We start from the raw sequence: 15,728 nt of genomic DNA on the forward strand, positions 1-15,728 counted from the left end.
CAAATTTTAAAAGAGGAGGAAAATAATTCGCTTTCCCATCCATCGGTGTCAGTCGTGGCCTGACAGCTGATTGGCACTCAATCAAGAAAGCACCCATTGATGAGAGGGTGCAATTGCTTCTCTATAAGAGATCCAGCATGGCAACCCAATAGCTAAATTTTCACCACTGTGAAAAAAAGCAAATCTGAAAACATTCGGGGTTCTCTTACACAGACAGCCACCGTACCTGTCACTTCGGAAATAGGGGAAATTAAACTGGATTTTCCTTAAAGAGATACTCTGGAACTGCACAAAGAAAGAAAGAGAAATTCAAGAAAGAGGATACCTATTTGATTACACACATAACTACAGCAGCAAGAATTGTATTTGCCCAAAATTGGAAATCAAATAAGCTACCAACAGATGAAGAGATAATAAAAAAAGATATTAGATTGTGCAGAGATGAATAGGCTGACAATGAAAATAAAGGATAAAGAGAAATCGGAGTACTTCAAGACATGGGGAAGATTCTATGATTGGCTAGAGAAAGGAAACTAGGAAAGAAAATAGGGAGAAGATATAGAACCCAGATGAGGCACTGTTAAATGGAAAAGGGGGGAAGAAGGGGAAAACAGAAAAGAAAATATTAAATATGTAAGTATACAGCCAAAAGCGAGATATAAAGGGGAGGAAAATATAGCTAGGATAGATTAGCGAAGGTAAGGGAATAAGAAATGATAACCAATTATATTTGGGTCTGCGGAAATACCATCCCAAGGAAATATAAACTGAGGCTGGAAAGAGACACCTACAATAATAGAAAAGAAAAAGAGAAAGAAAGGAGGAGAACATGAAAGGAAGATGGGGGAAAGAAGAAAGAGGCAAGGAGAGGAGAATGGAAGGGTGAGGAAGAGAATGAGAGAGGGTAGGAAGGGGAAGAGGAAGAGGAGGAGCAGGAGAAAGGCAAGGGAAGAAGGAAGGGGAAGGAGAGGAAGAAGGAAGAAAGTAGAGAAGGGAGGTAGGGAGGGAGAAAAGAAAGGGAAAATGAGGTGGTGTTACAACAGGAAGAAGGGATGGTAAATAAAGCAACCCAAAAGGTATATTATGACCTATTAAATGAAATAACAAATGTATAAGAATGTTAAATGTATAGAAGAATAACAACTGTGTGAATGTATACTTAAAATGCTATGTAAGAGAATAAAAAAATAAATAAAAAAGAGAGAAAGAAAAAGTTAAGTGAATGATGAAGGATAATTGCTGCCTTGCCAAGTTTTATTTATATATATATATATAAACCCAGACAAAATTCATAGGGAGTGATACTACACAGGTAGTCCTCATCTTACAACAGTTCATTTAGTGACCGTTCAAAGTGAAAGTGGCAGTGAAAAAGGAGACTTAAGACCGTTTTTCACACTTACAACTGTTGCCGCATCCCCGTGGTCATGTGATCAAAACTGAGAGGCTCGGCAACTGACTTCTATTTATGACCATCCCAACATCCCGGGGATCCGCTTTGGTGACCTTCTGACAGGCAAAGTCAAGAGGGGGGGGGCAGATTCACTTAGCAACCGTGTGACTAATCTTAACAGCTGCAGAGATTCACTTAACAACTGGGGCAAGAAAGGTTGTAAAACGGGGCAAAACTCGTTTAACCAAGGTCTCACTTAGCAGCAGAACTTTTGGCCACAATTGTGACCATAAGTGGAGGACTACCTGTAATTAGCTAAAGTGTCCATTTTTTTTTCTTTTTGGAAAGAAAAACCTGAAAAGGCGATGAACTCTTCTTAATCTCACAACTGCAAAAGCAGACACAAAGCTCACACATCTGGGGTCAGGGATCAGCGCCCGTTCTAGGTTGGCCAAATTCTGAAACACGCAAGTGGCAGAACTGGGATTTTCCTGTCAGAAAATGTGCCGCTCAAACACTATACTTTTCTGCTCACACTGAAAAAAAATTAGAGGGAACGTTGCCCAGGGGAACTTTGCAGGCCTCTCAAACTCTCTGCATGGGGTGTGTAGAGGGTTTGGGAGGCCTGCAGAGTGCAAAAACCTTTTTTTTAAATGTACCTCTTCAAAATTTTGGTGTGTCTTATACTCCGGTGCATTTTATAGTCCGAAAAATACAGTATTTTCAAAAAAAGGGTTTCTGTCGCACTGGGACAAGCCCAATGGTGGGGTTCAAATAATTTAACAGCCGGTTCTCTGCCCTAATGATTCACCAAACTGCTCAGAAAGTTAACAATACCGGTTCTCCCGAAGTGGTGCGAACTGGCTGAACCCCAACACTGGACGAGCCTTGCACTCACACTCACCTGAGGTAGGCCAGCCCCAACGATAGCGCCGCTGTGGATCATGGGGCCTTCCTTCCCTACAAAAAGACCTGGGAGAAAAGATACGGCCGGTTATGGGAAAAGCCAGCTCCCTTCCCAACGCCAGAAAGACCAAAGACTGAGAATAAGTGACGGTTTTGGGGTTACCTCCAGCCACGCTGAAAAGGACCCCCAGGGCTTTGCAGATCAGAGTCCGAAGGCGCACGATCCCGGGGACCTTGACTCCGTTCAAGTAACACTTGATCTCTGGAATCCCAGATCCGGCAGCTACTGGCTGCAAAGGAAGGCACAATGCAAGCCATTTATAAAATGTTTTATAGATGGCATTTTTCACCCACAAGATTGGCAAAGACGTTTAAGGACAATTCTGCTAAATGTTACAAATGTAATCAGACACCTGGCTCGTTGTCAGGCCTGCAGCCAAATTCCTCTTGGATCTTTGGCCTGCCACACTTTCTATTATTCTACTATGCATTTTCTATTGTGGGAAAATGGGAGGGGGGAATTGTACGGAGTGAGATGCGTCGTAGCCATAACAAAATTCTTTCAAGAAAGCCAAGGTCATCCTTTGACTTTGCAACTCTGCACCTGACCAGAACTGGATGGGTGGAACTGCCAGCATGGCAGTGGGAGATTGGACCATGTGGTGGACTTGTGGGTGTGGGGGCAGGATCTTGAATTTTCAACTGGATGGGGAATACTGGCAAGCTTTCAGATTCGGGTTTTCCCAGATGTGCCAGCATGGCGCGCGCGCGCACAAACACACACACATACACAGAGCCATATAGATAGATAGATAGATAGATAGATAGATAGATAGATAGATAGATAGATAGATAGATAGATAGATATAGATTATATATCTCTATCTCTATCATCTATCTATCATCTATCTATCTATCTATCTATCTATCTATCTATCTATCTATCTATCTATCTATCTATCTATCTATTTAGTGTCACAACCCCTGGTATGCCCCAATTATGGGAGGAAGCTAACTGCTTCCACTCTCTATCGGCTCGTCACAAGAGACCATCACAACAGAAACCCAATATTTTTACTGTTGCCTTTGTTACATTTGTGTTGTATTTGTGCTGATAAATAAATAAAGGGAGACTAGTATAGATCTATTTCAAGCTATTTAGCTCTCATCAGCATTCAAATCCCAGTAAGGGTATGGCTAGCTGATGAGAGCTAAATAGCTTGAAATAGATCTATACTAGTCTCCCTTTATTTATTTATCAGCACAAATACAACATATATATATAGCTGATAAGGAGTCGAACTCTGTGGCTTAAGGGTTAACACATCTGCCTAAGATGCAATACAGCACAGGTTTGAATCCCAGTAAGGGTATGGCTAGCTGATGAGAGCTAAATAGCTTGAAATAGATCTATACTAGTCTCCCTTTTATTTATTTATCAGCACAAACACAACACAACACACACATACACACACACACACACATATATAAAATAAACTAATTTTTAAAAAGTTGATAACTCTACCCAAATTTCAACTCTCGTAAGTGCCATCTATCCTCTGACCCTCTTACTGTTGATTGTAAATGTATTCCTTGTGAACGGAGAACCTGAAGGGGAGCCTTACCTGGATTAAGACAAAGAGGCTGGCCAGGAAGATGAAGGTGAGGTTGAAGCCCAGCAGCTCCAGCAGGGAGATGGCCAGGCAACCTTTCTCGCTGCAGTCCTCCACCGCTACAGAAACGGAGTCAAGGAAAGGAAGGAGAAGCACCAACTGATGTTCATGAAAAAGTACCTGGCCCAAGAGGAGAGTAACTGCTTGGCCCCAAACACTGGGCCCGGCCCAGGCCAGCAGGAATCCTCCAACGGAGGTGACTGGAGTTCTCTCTCCCCCGTCAACTTTCAAGACCACCACTCAAACTAGAAAAGATACAGTTCTGAACCACATGGAATTTGATTCTGGTGAAGAGGTGGACGAAAAAGTCAACGAAAAGGCCCACCTGCAGAGGGAAGAAGGAACAAGGCAATTTATTTATTTTTTTAAAAAACCCAACAGTATGGGCAATCCTTGACGTACAACGGTTCATTTAGTGACTGTTCAAAGTTACAAAGTTGGAATGCAGTACTGCAGGCTATTTCCGCTGACTGCAGTTTGGCAGTTCAAATCTCACCAGGCCCAAGTTTGACTTATCCTTCCATCCTTCCGAGGTGGGTCAAATGGGGACCCAGATTGTTGGGGGCAAGAGGCTGATTCTGTTAACCGCTTAGAGAGGGCTGTAAAGGCACTGTGAAGCGGTATATAAGTCTAAGGGCTATTGCTATCTTCCTTCCTTCCCTCCATCCCTCCTTCCTTCCCTCCTTCCTATTAGAATGCAGTATTGCAAGTTAATTCTGCCAATTACCAGCAGTTCGATCCTGACCGGCTCAAGGTTGACTCAGCCTTCCGTCCTTCCGAGGTGGGTAAAATGAGGACCCAGATTGTTGGGGGCAAGAGGCTGACTCTGCCAACCGCTTAGAGAGGGCTGTAAAAGCACTGTGAAGCGGTATATAAGTCTAAGTGCTGTCGCTACTGCTACAACAGCACTGGAAAAAAGTAACTCATGATCATTTTTCACACTTACGACCATGGCAGCACTTGATTTACATTTGGATACTTGGCAACTGACTCATAATTATGACAGCCGCAAGGTCCCAGAGTCACATGATTGACCTTCTGACAAGCAAAGTAAAATGGGGATAATCAGGATTCACTTACCCACCACGTGACTCATTTAAGAACGGGGGTGTGTGATTCACTTAACAAATGCAGCAAGGAAAGTCATAAAACTCACTTTCATAAATGTCTCACTTAGCAACATAAATTTTTGGGCTCAGTTGTGGCGTAAGTCGAGGACTACGTATATGTTGCCTACTGTCTTACGGTTTGCTTGTTATCTAACTGCACACTAAGGAAAAGATGACAAGAGCAGGCCTAACTCGGAGCAGGCCGCCCGTGGACCTACCATCCCCGTGCAAACTCCGATGGCAAAAACCATCATCCACTTCACCGCTTCATAGCGCTGGCCTTTCTGAAAGGGAGAAAGACAAAGGCAAACATCAGGTTTCTAGATCCCATGGCTGCTTTGGGAAGATGTGGTCGCTTATAACACTTGCTTAAACAAACGGTCATTTAAAAAGAAAAGGTTTAAAACCGGACGTCCCAAAGAGGGTTTTGCTTTTTTCAGGAGGCAACTGGACCTCCTTGTTTTTCCTTTGAAAATGTTTTGCTTCTCATCCAAGAAGCTTCTTCAGCTCTGATGGGACAATGGGGAATGGATGGATTTATGCTCCTTGCAGACAGCTGGTCATTGGCATCCTTTGAGAGCAGGCCTGTCAAACTGGCGACCCATCCGGCGGGCCGGATGGGTATCATGCACAGGCCATGCTCACCCTACCTCCGCAAAGGCATTAAATGTTGTGATATGTCACGTGACACGATCAAATTTGACACCAACTGTTTTAGAGAGTCGTTGAGGCCACTTGGAGGAAGGGGTGAAATTCAGCAAATTCTGACAGGTTCCGTAGAACTGGTAGCGGAAAACTCCCTTTTGGAGGTGGTTGGCCATTGCTTGCTCCCCGGGGCTGGGAAAGAGGGACCGGCATGAGGTCCCCTGGATGGTTTTGGCCCTAAGAAGAGGGAAGCTCAAACCTCAAACAACCAGCCATTCAGAAGACCAGGGAAGAAGGGATTTTGAATCTTAAAATCATTCAAGCGAGCGGCACAGAGGTTCCTCCCCAACCTCCTCACTGTCTGAATCTGCTGCCAGCTGTGCTGGCAGCTAGCGGGCCACAACACTCAGTCATCCAGGTCATGGTTGTTCCAAAGATCTTTGAGAATCTCTTTTCTAAAAATCCTTCGAATGATGTGAGAGTATGAACCTATTTCCGGAAAAACTGCAGACTACAGGAACCATTTGCACAAGTTAGATGACCCTGAGGAGACACAGACAAACCTCCAAGTGCCTCAATGTCCCGCTAAAAGAATGCAAATGACCAGCTCTCTGCAAGGAGCATAAAATCCTTCTGTTCCTCACCATCGTCCAGTCAGAGCTGAAGAAGCTTCTTGGGAGGAGAAGCGAAATGTCTTTCAAAGAAGAAACAAGAAAGTCCAGTTGCCTCCTGAAAAAAGAAAGCACCTTTGGGGCAACCGTGATCTGAGAATCTCTATAGACATTGAAAACCAGAATTGCGTTTTCACTTTCAGCTCCAAATCGTGCCTCAGAGCATTTTGATAACCGCATTGTGCCAATCAATGGTCTGACTGCTTTTCCTTCCATCAACATTCCCTGGGTAAAGGTCGGACGGGGCACCTGGGGTGTGGATGATAAAAAGTTTTGTGTTGGTCAAATCCACGCCAAAACACACGGTTCAACTTTGGAAGTGCAATCAGACCTTCCAACTCAGCCTCCTCCGCAAAGATTAGATTAGTTTACAAAGAGAAAAACTATCTACAGCAATCAATGTTTGGTCGCCACGATGTAGAAAAGATGTGGAGACTCTAGAAAAAGTGCAGAGAAGAGCAACAAAGAGGATTAGGGGACTGGAGGCAAAAACATAGGAAGAACGGTTGCAGGAACTGGGTAAGTCTAGTTTAATGAAAAGAAGGATTAGGGGAGACATGATAGCAGTCTTCCAATATCTCAGGGTTTGCCACAAAGAAGAGGGAGTCAAACTATTCTCCAAAGCACCTGAAGACATTTACAAGACGCAATGAGTGGAAACTAATCAAGGCGAGAAGCAACCTAGAACTAAGGAGAAATTTCCTGACAGTGAGAACAATTATTCAGTGGAACAACTTGCCTCCAGAAGTTGTGAATGCTCCAAACGTCCAATGGACGTTTTTAAGATGTTGTTGGATATCCATTTGTCTGAAGTGGTGTAGGGTTTCCTGCCTAGGCAGGGGGTTCGACTAGAAGACCTCCAAGGTCCCTTCCAACTCTGCTATTGTATTGTATTGATATATTCCCTGACCTGAAAACCTTAGCAATTGAATTAAAAAAACACATGCATTGTTCTGTACAGTTGATCCTCGACCTACAACAGTTCATTTAGTGACCAATGCATTTCAATGGCTCGGGAGGAGGGGAAGTGACTTATGACCATTTGCCACATTTACAGCCATTGCAACATCCCCATCGTCCCCTGATCAGAATTCAGATGCTTGACAACTGACTTGTACTTATGACAGTCTCAGCGTCCTGGGATCACACAATCCACCTTTTGCAACCTTTGGACAAGTCAACGGGGAAGGCAGATTCATTTAAACAACCGTGTGATTAATTTAAGAAACTGCAGCATTCCCCTAACAATGGTGTCAAGAAAGGTCGCAAAAATCAGCTAACGGGATGTTAGCAACAGAAATGTTGGTCATTAAGTCGAGGACCACCTGTAATTACTCTTGTTCTTTTACCTACACACCCACAATGCAATGCATCCGCTCCTGTGACCCCTCCCCCGCCTGCACACATGACACACACACAAACACACACACACAAACACCCCGTGGCCCACTCAGCCTCCTGCACCACAGCACATGTGTTTGTTTGTGGGTGTGTTTTCGCCTTCCCCAGGATCCGAAGACTTTCCTTGAGCTTCCGGGAGGGTGAAAATGGTCTCCCCCAGGCTCCGGAGGCCAGAAACAGACCCATTTTCGGACTTCTGGAACTTCTGGGAGGCCTGTTTTTCACCCTCCCCAGGTTCTGGAGGCTTTCCTTGAGCCTTTGGGAGTGTGAAAACGGCCTCCCCTGGGCTCCGGAAGCCCTCCCTGAAGCCCCCTGGCATCAAAAAGGGAGCACAGGGGATGCACTTCACCCTCCATGCTCCTCCTGCCCTCCCCCCTGTGCATGTGAACCCCCCCCTATGGATGCGCATATGTGGTGGAGCTGAGTGACGGCTCGCGTGCCCGCAGAGAGCACCATTGTTTCACCATCACGGCAGTAGAACCTCCGGTCGTGAATGCTTCTGACCACAACCCAATCGGGTTCCGGCCAAAAAATTCAGAAAAGGTTTGAGTCTGTTCATTAACACAGGGGTCAACAAAGTGCGGCTCTGGAGCCGCATGTGGCTCTTTCCTTCCTCTGCTGCGGCTCCATCACCGGTCGGTGCCACAATTGAGGCGCGAAGAGAAGCACAGTGCGCCAGGAGAAGACTCCATGGCAAGGGCAGGGTTTTCCAGTTGTCTCCACAATTGATAGTGCTTTTGGTTATGACAGATAGAGGAAAAAGTACGCCGCTCTAGGAGGAGACTCTACGGTGGGGGAACTGAACTTCTGGTCAGCTCCAGAATTGAACGGGGGGCTTCCGGTTAGGAGCTTTGTGACTCCCAGTGTTTTTTTTCCTGTGGGAAACGAGTCCAAATGGCTCTTTGCATGTTTACGTTTGCTGACCCCTGCATTAATACATACTCAGGTGGCGAAGAAGCGCGGCAGCGGCTGATTTCCCTTTCCGCAACATTTTTTTTTCTTTGTATCCGGCAAATTTTGAGTCACGACCAAATCTAGCTCTGACCAGTCATGGAACGAATTATGGTCGTGACCGGAGGTTCTACTGTGTGGAGAGAAGTATTCGACCTGTCACAGTAATGTTAACACGCTTTGAAGAACATTCAAAACTTCCTCTCTCCCCAGGAATGCAAGTAGCCTTTCACAATTTGATTTATTAAACTCATAACCCACCGCGATCAAAAGGCTCCCGTTATGTCTTACCTTGTTATCCAGACTTTCTAGGACTTCCAAGTATGGTTCGTTGAGGCACCGATCATAATCCAAACTCTGGAGGGGAAAAATAAAATGCCAATACTTTTAGAAAGGCTACCCAACCGGAAGAGACAAGCAGGCGATAGCCAACATTACGCCAAGCCATGTAACATGCAATCCAAACATCATACTACAGGTAGTCCCCGACTTACAAGAGTTTATTTAGTGACTGTTCAAAGTTACAGCAGCACTGAAAAATGTGACTTACGGCTGTTTTCCCACATATTTATGACAGCTGCAGCCTCCCAGGGGATCACCTGATCCCCTTTTGCAACCTTCTGACAAGCAAAGTCAACAGGGAAAACCAGATTCACTTAACAACTGCAAGCAGTTCACAACAACTAGGGCCAAGAAAGGTGGTAATAAAGTAGAGCAAAACTCACAACAAATGTTTTGCTTAGCAACCAAAATTCAGGGCTCAATTGAGGTCGTGAATCAAGGACTACCTGTATGTTCATACAGGTAATTCATCATAATTCATCAACCCTAATTTTGAGTGCTGCAAGAAGCTGGCTGCTAAGTAAATGAAGCCACCTGCTCTGGAGTAACTGAAAATGCCACCCTAAAATCACTTTAAAAGTAAAGGTTCCCCTTGCGCATATGTGCTAGTCGTTCCTGACTCTAGGGGGCGGTACTCATCTTTGTTTCAAAGCCGAAGAGCCAGCGCTGTGCGAAGACGTCTCTAGTCATGTGGCCGGCATGACTCAATGCCCGGAGGCACACGGAACGTAGTTACCTTCCTATTTTTCTACTTGCATTTTTTACATGCTTTCGAATTGCTAGGTTGGTAGAAGCTGGGACAAGTAACAGGAGCTCAGTCCATTATGCGGCGCCAGGGATTTGAACCGCCAAACTGCCAATCTTTCTGATCGACAAGCTCAGCGTCTTAGCCACTGAGCCACGCGTCCCTTTAAAAAAAAATCACTTTACAGTGACTAAATCTACTTGTCCAAGCCATTTTCTTTCCAGCTGTACAAAAAAAAATTGCCATTCTTTCAAGCTGTGTTGTTTTTGACCCTCCTGTCCTGCCTACAACAATCCCAAGATTTCTTTGTGGTCTCCATTCCAAGGATACTCAACTCTGGCCTTGCTTAGTTTCCCAACATCGATTAAAGTCACAGAGTTTGGCAAAAAAAAAAAAAAAAAAAAGGCTCATTTAGAAGGCTCAAGGAGACATACTCGGAGATGAAACAGCTTTGGGTGACTACTCCTAACTTTATTTTTAGTCTTTTAGGGGTGAAGCAGCCACTCCCAGCAACATTTCTCTCTCTCCCCCCCTTTTTTCTCCAATGTTTTCATGTTCTTTCTAACAAACGAAGCGCATTTTTGAGGCATTTCACCTCATAGTCTTTACGGGGCAGAATTGCATCGTCTTCATCCTCGGTCTCTCCAAGGATGGTCTGCAAAATAAAAAAATAATTAACAGATCAATACAATAAAGGCAAACCAGGTACATTCATAACAGGTACATGACTAATATTCGGGGGGGGGGGGAGAAGCAAACTAAAAAGCAAGATTTTGCATGAAGTGCCTTGGGAATCCAGGCCATGCTGAGGTCGTTACTTTGCAAATGCCACTTTCTGTTTTTATTTAAAGTTCTTATTGGTTTTTATTTCTGTCATTTTCTTGTGTAATGGTCTCACCAGACACTTTATAAATATTTTTTTTACATTTCTTTTAAGATGGTTTTTAAAAATCTTTTAAAATATTTTTTAAAAAATTCTTTTAAAATGTTTTTTAAAAAATCTTTTAAATGTTTTTAATTTTTTCTTTGAAAATATTTTAAAAAAATTTCTTTGAAAATATTTTAAAAAATTTTCTTTGAAAATATTTTTAAAAAAGAAAAATATTTATTTATCTTTTTGTATTTGGCCCCCCCTTCCAAACCCTTAGAAAATGGGCAGCCCATTTAGAATGAACCTCTTGGTTCAACAATGAACTCTGTATGTGCTCAGAGGTGCCCTCTTCGCTTTGCCATGAGGTAAACAGCAAATAAAGTGCTACCAGACCCAGCCTAATTTGCATATGCAAATGTAATACGCCCCCACCCCCAAATCTGCTGAAAAGAGGGGGGTCCAACAAGGAAAGTCCTCCCCCCAGCCCACCCCTCACCAGCTCTTCCGGAGTGCGGCTCTCTCTTTCCCCACAGCAGCAGCAACAGCACCCGCAACAGCCCCCCCGGCACCCCGCCGCCATCGTCGCCCCTTAAGGAGCCCACTCTGGTGGCCCCCCAAAAAACCAGCCCGCCCTCGCGCATGCGCCTCGTAGAAAGATTCAACCCACCCCCCACCCCAAGCCGGCGCAGAAAAGCGGAAGGAGGAGGGCGTTCCTTTAAGAAAGCTTTCCGCTCATTGGAAACGGCGACTTCTGGGCGGAAGTTATTCGTTCGGCCATCTTGAAAGTGGGCCGTGAAACAGGAAGTGGAGCTGTAGAGCTAGGAAGAGGAGGGGGCGGGGAAGTGAAGAGATGCACCCTTTTGTGTCTAGGAACCTTCCTCAAGAATGACCATAAGGATTTTTTAAAATATTATTAGTCGCAGCATTTCTCACAGAGTCCACAGGAGTTGGGAAACCAATAAATTTAAATAAATAATAATATGACATAAAATAAATGTGGGTATATGCATAATTCTGTATTTCTCTGTATTTATTTATTTATTTATTTATTATGTTATGTAGTGTATATTAGAGGTGGTGACCCTTTGAGAGCTGTATGCAATTAAATTTCATTTTAATGTATGCCTAGCGTACGTTTAAAGTAAAAATAAAGTAATTATTCTATTCTATATTCCTTACTCTATTGTTGTTATTCCAATATGTCCATATTGATATTTTTTCTCAAATAATTGGGCTTGAGTTTGTATATTATCCCAAAGCAATATTGATTTTCCTGTGAGAAAATTTAGAGCGATTTATGAGACACAGCCCAACGTTAAAAAAAAACCAAAAAACTAACAAAGTGGACAAAAAGCCAAAACACATATTATTACCCATGGTGTAACATTGACAAATCAATTACAACAGTATATTCTGTCCTTTTTCATTCACATTTTTTGTTCTTGTCTATTTTGTAAAGAAAGTTGTATTTCTATTTTAAAAAATGACATTTCGTTTCATACAGCTCTTAAAGGGTCACCACATCCAATATACATTACATACACATGACAAAATAAATAAATACAAAATTATGCATATACCTACATGTATGACACAGAGAAACAACACAGTCTAGTTCGGATGTATACATGTACATATGAAGAAAAACAAATCTGTCTGGAAAAATATGTGGGTATATGCATAATTTTGTATTTATTTTATCATGTTTATGTGGTATATTGGAGGTAAGAGTTCCCTCTGAGAGTTATATGCAATTAAATTTCATTGAATACAATACAATACAATACAATAGAGTTGGAGGGGACCTTGGAGGTCTTCTAGTCCAATCCCCTGCTTAGGCAGGAAACCCTATACCATTTCAGACAAATGGCTATCCAACATCTTCTTAAAGACTTCCAGTGTTGGGGCATTCACAACTTCTGGAAGCAAGCTGTTCCACTGATTGATTGTTCCAACTGTCAGGAAATTTCTCCTGAGTTCTAAGTTGCTTCTCTCCTGGATTAGTTTCCACCCATTGCTTCTTGTTCTACCCTCAGGTGCCGTGGAGAATAGCTTGACTCCCTCTTCTTTGTGGCAGCCCCTGAGATATTGGAAGACTGCTATCATGTCTCCCCTAGTCCTTCTTTTCATTCATCTAGACATACCCAGTTCCTGCAACCGTTCTTCATATGTTTTAGCTTCCAGTCCCCTAATCATCTTGGTTGCTCTTCTCTACACTCTTTCTAGATTCTCCACATCTTTTCTACATGGTGGCGACCAAAACTGAATGCAGTATTCCAAGTGTGGCCTTTCAATGTATGCCGATTAGTGTACATTCAAAGTGGCAATAAAGTTATTCTTTGTATTTTAACCTTCTGAATAAAATAAAAAATGAAGTTGAAAAAGAAAAACCCTAAGGAAATGAAAGAGATGCACTGACAAGGGCCTTTGTGGCAAATTAAACCTTTATTATTATAAGCACTGACCAAGAGGAGGCATTGCAACAATATCCTTTTTCAATAGAAACCACCTACATCAGTGGTGGGTTTCAATTTTTTTAGAACCTCTTCTGTAGGTGTGGCCTGCTTTGTGGGAGTGGCTTGCCAGTCAAGTGACTGGGTGGGCCATGTGACTGGGTGGGAGAGGCTTGCCAGTCATGTGAACTGGATGGGCGTGGCCAACTTGTAAAATGTGGTGAAGCTCACTTAACAACGCTCTTGCTTAGCAACCAAAATGTTGGCTCAGAAACTCTGGCATTTGAAGCACGCAAGTCTTAAAGCTGTCAAGTTACAAGACCCTAACCCTTTAGAGAAAAAAAAACAGGGGTGTTCAAACTTGACAGCTTTAAGACTTGTGGACTTCAACTCCCAGAATTCCTCCTCTCGCTTTTCATCTTGATGACGTGCGGACGGGCGGGGGAAGGAGCTGGAACCGGTTCTAAATGGCACTGGAGATTTGTGGAACCTCTTCTATAGAAGAAGTTAGAATTGGCAGGAACCCACCTCTGACCTACATTCTATGGTACAATGACACGATAAATAAATAATAACACGATTTAAGTTTTAATTCAACCTTGAAAAACATGCATTTGGCTGTTTTTGCTGCTTTCCTTTAAATCAGGCAAGTTCTCTCTCTCTCTCTCTCTCCTGTGCCTTTTTAAAACCTTTCCAAACAGCCTTTCTTCATATGAAGAACAGTTGCAGGAACTGGGTATGTCTAGTTTAGTGAAAAGAAGGACTAGGGGAGACATAATAGCAGTGTTTCAATATCTCAGGGGTTGCCACAAAGAAGAGGGAGTCAAGTGTTGAAAGAAAAGTCCTTCTTGGTTCAGTTCCAAGTGGGGAAAAATTCACTGGAAATACAGAGGCTGCTTGGAAAGATGGTTTTAATGGTGGATAGGATCACATGGCTTGAGCTCCACAGAAAAGAGGGATCAGATGCTTCCAGATGTTGGGTGAAAAAGAAAAAGAGAGGGAGATGCTGAAAGTTCCTGGTTTTATGCCCTCTCTGACCTTTGATCTCGATCTTGTATTCTGATGGGTTGTCAGACTCCCATAGGGCCATGCAGGGGCAACTCTGTAGGCTGTGCTTTGAATCCAAGTTTGGTTGTCTTGATGGCTGATGTAATTTTCCCAGGTGCCATGTGGTGAGTTTCTGTGGAAGGCCAATCCTACCTTTGTTATGTAGAGTAGACTAGCTCAGGCTTTAATGGCTCGTTGACAAAGGGTGGAGGGGGCAGGGAGCTACTTTGTCTTTAAAAAACATGTTCCTCCCTTTTCACATCCAGGGAAATAGAATATTCTGCCTTCTTAATATTTCCCAGGATATTTCAGTTTTCTAGCAGAGGGGTGGGGTTTTAACTTCCTACACAAGATATTCTCCAAAGCACCTAAGGGCAGGACACAAAGCAATGGGTGGAAACAAATCAAGGAGAGAAGCAATTTAGATCTAAGGAGAAAGTTAGAACAATTAAAACAGTAGAACAATTTGCCTCCAGAAGTTGTGAATGCTCCAACACTGGAAGTTTATAAGATGCTGGATAACCATTTATCTGAAGTGGTGTAGAGTTTCCTGCCTAAGCAGGGGGTTGGACTAGAAGACCTCCAAGGTCCCTTCCAACTCTATTATTCCAGCTAGTTAAAAGAAGGACTAGGGGTGACATGATAGCAGTGTTCTAATATCTAAGGGGCTGCTACAAGAGGAGGGGATCAACCCCATTGAAACATAACCCTGTCCACCAGTTTGCATGTCTGGGTTGCTACGAAAAATAGGCCAAAGGTTTTCAGATAGGCTGGGTCTGTGTACACTTCCAGCCAGACTCCAGATGTCACAACCACTGAAGACTTTTATGGCACATTAAAGAGAGATAAACCTGCCTTATCTGGTTAATCAGTGACCTGAACTATTATTATGATGTTCTTGTGGTCTGAGGTTACCTGATTTCAAGCCAAAATCATTTTATTTTTGGCTCTCTTGCAATTGTTTTGTATGCAGGCTATAAAAAAAGATGTTGAGACTCTAGAAAAAGTGGAGAGAAGAGCAACCAAGATGATAAAGCTAAAACATACAATGAACGGTTGCAGGAACTGGGCCTGGCTAGTCTAGTGAAGAGAAGGACCAGGGGAGACAGGATGGCAGTCTTCCAATATTTGAGGGGCTACCACAGAGAGGAGGGGGTCAAGCTATTTTCCAAGGCCCTGTAGGAAGTTAAAACCCACCCCTCTCCTAGAAAATGAAACATCCTGGGAAATATTGAAAAGGCAGAATATTATATTTCCCTGGTTAAGAAATGGAGAGACATGTTTTTATGCAGGAAACAGACTCACTCTTAGTAGTCCCCACCTTTGACAATGGGCCATTAAAAGTCTATTCTACATAAGTCTATTCTACATAGGTCAGTCTATTCTACATAACAAAGATCTCCCCCTTCAGCTCCAGGGTGATGGGATTAAGGCATGATAGTATTAGCCCTTTACCCATCTCACCCCAGGACACCTGGGAAGAAGCAATGTTCAACCAAATGTAGACTCACAGCCTGCATG

The 15,728-nt window shown here is 43.3% G+C and overlaps 1 protein-coding gene across 1 annotated transcript in view; it reads right to left on the reverse strand.

Annotated features, from left to right (window-relative positions):
- CLCN6 (chloride voltage-gated channel 6) overlaps positions 1-11,345 on the reverse strand; it is a 37,573-nt gene extending 26,228 nt beyond the window's left edge. The window contains exons 1-9 of the mRNA XM_032231794.1: positions 11,204-11,345; positions 10,432-10,491; positions 9,041-9,106; positions 5,300-5,365; positions 4,231-4,297; positions 3,925-4,031; positions 2,463-2,589; positions 2,298-2,365; positions 227-285 (exon numbers count right to left, since the gene is read on the reverse strand). Of these exons, the coding sequence (XP_032087685.1) occupies positions 227-285; positions 2,298-2,365; positions 2,463-2,589; positions 3,925-4,031; positions 4,231-4,297; positions 5,300-5,365; positions 9,041-9,106; positions 10,432-10,491; positions 11,204-11,287 (704 nt within the window). The 5' untranslated portion in view covers positions 11,288-11,345. The remainder of the gene's footprint in view (positions 1-226; positions 286-2,297; positions 2,366-2,462; positions 2,590-3,924; positions 4,032-4,230; positions 4,298-5,299; positions 5,366-9,040; positions 9,107-10,431; positions 10,492-11,203) is intronic.
- Between the last annotated feature and the right edge of the window lie 4,383 nt (positions 11,346-15,728).

This window comes from Thamnophis elegans, chromosome 15 (genome assembly GCF_009769535.1).
Source record: "Thamnophis elegans isolate rThaEle1 chromosome 15, rThaEle1.pri, whole genome shotgun sequence".
Lineage (NCBI taxonomy): Eukaryota > Metazoa > Chordata > Lepidosauria > Squamata > Colubridae > Thamnophis > Thamnophis elegans.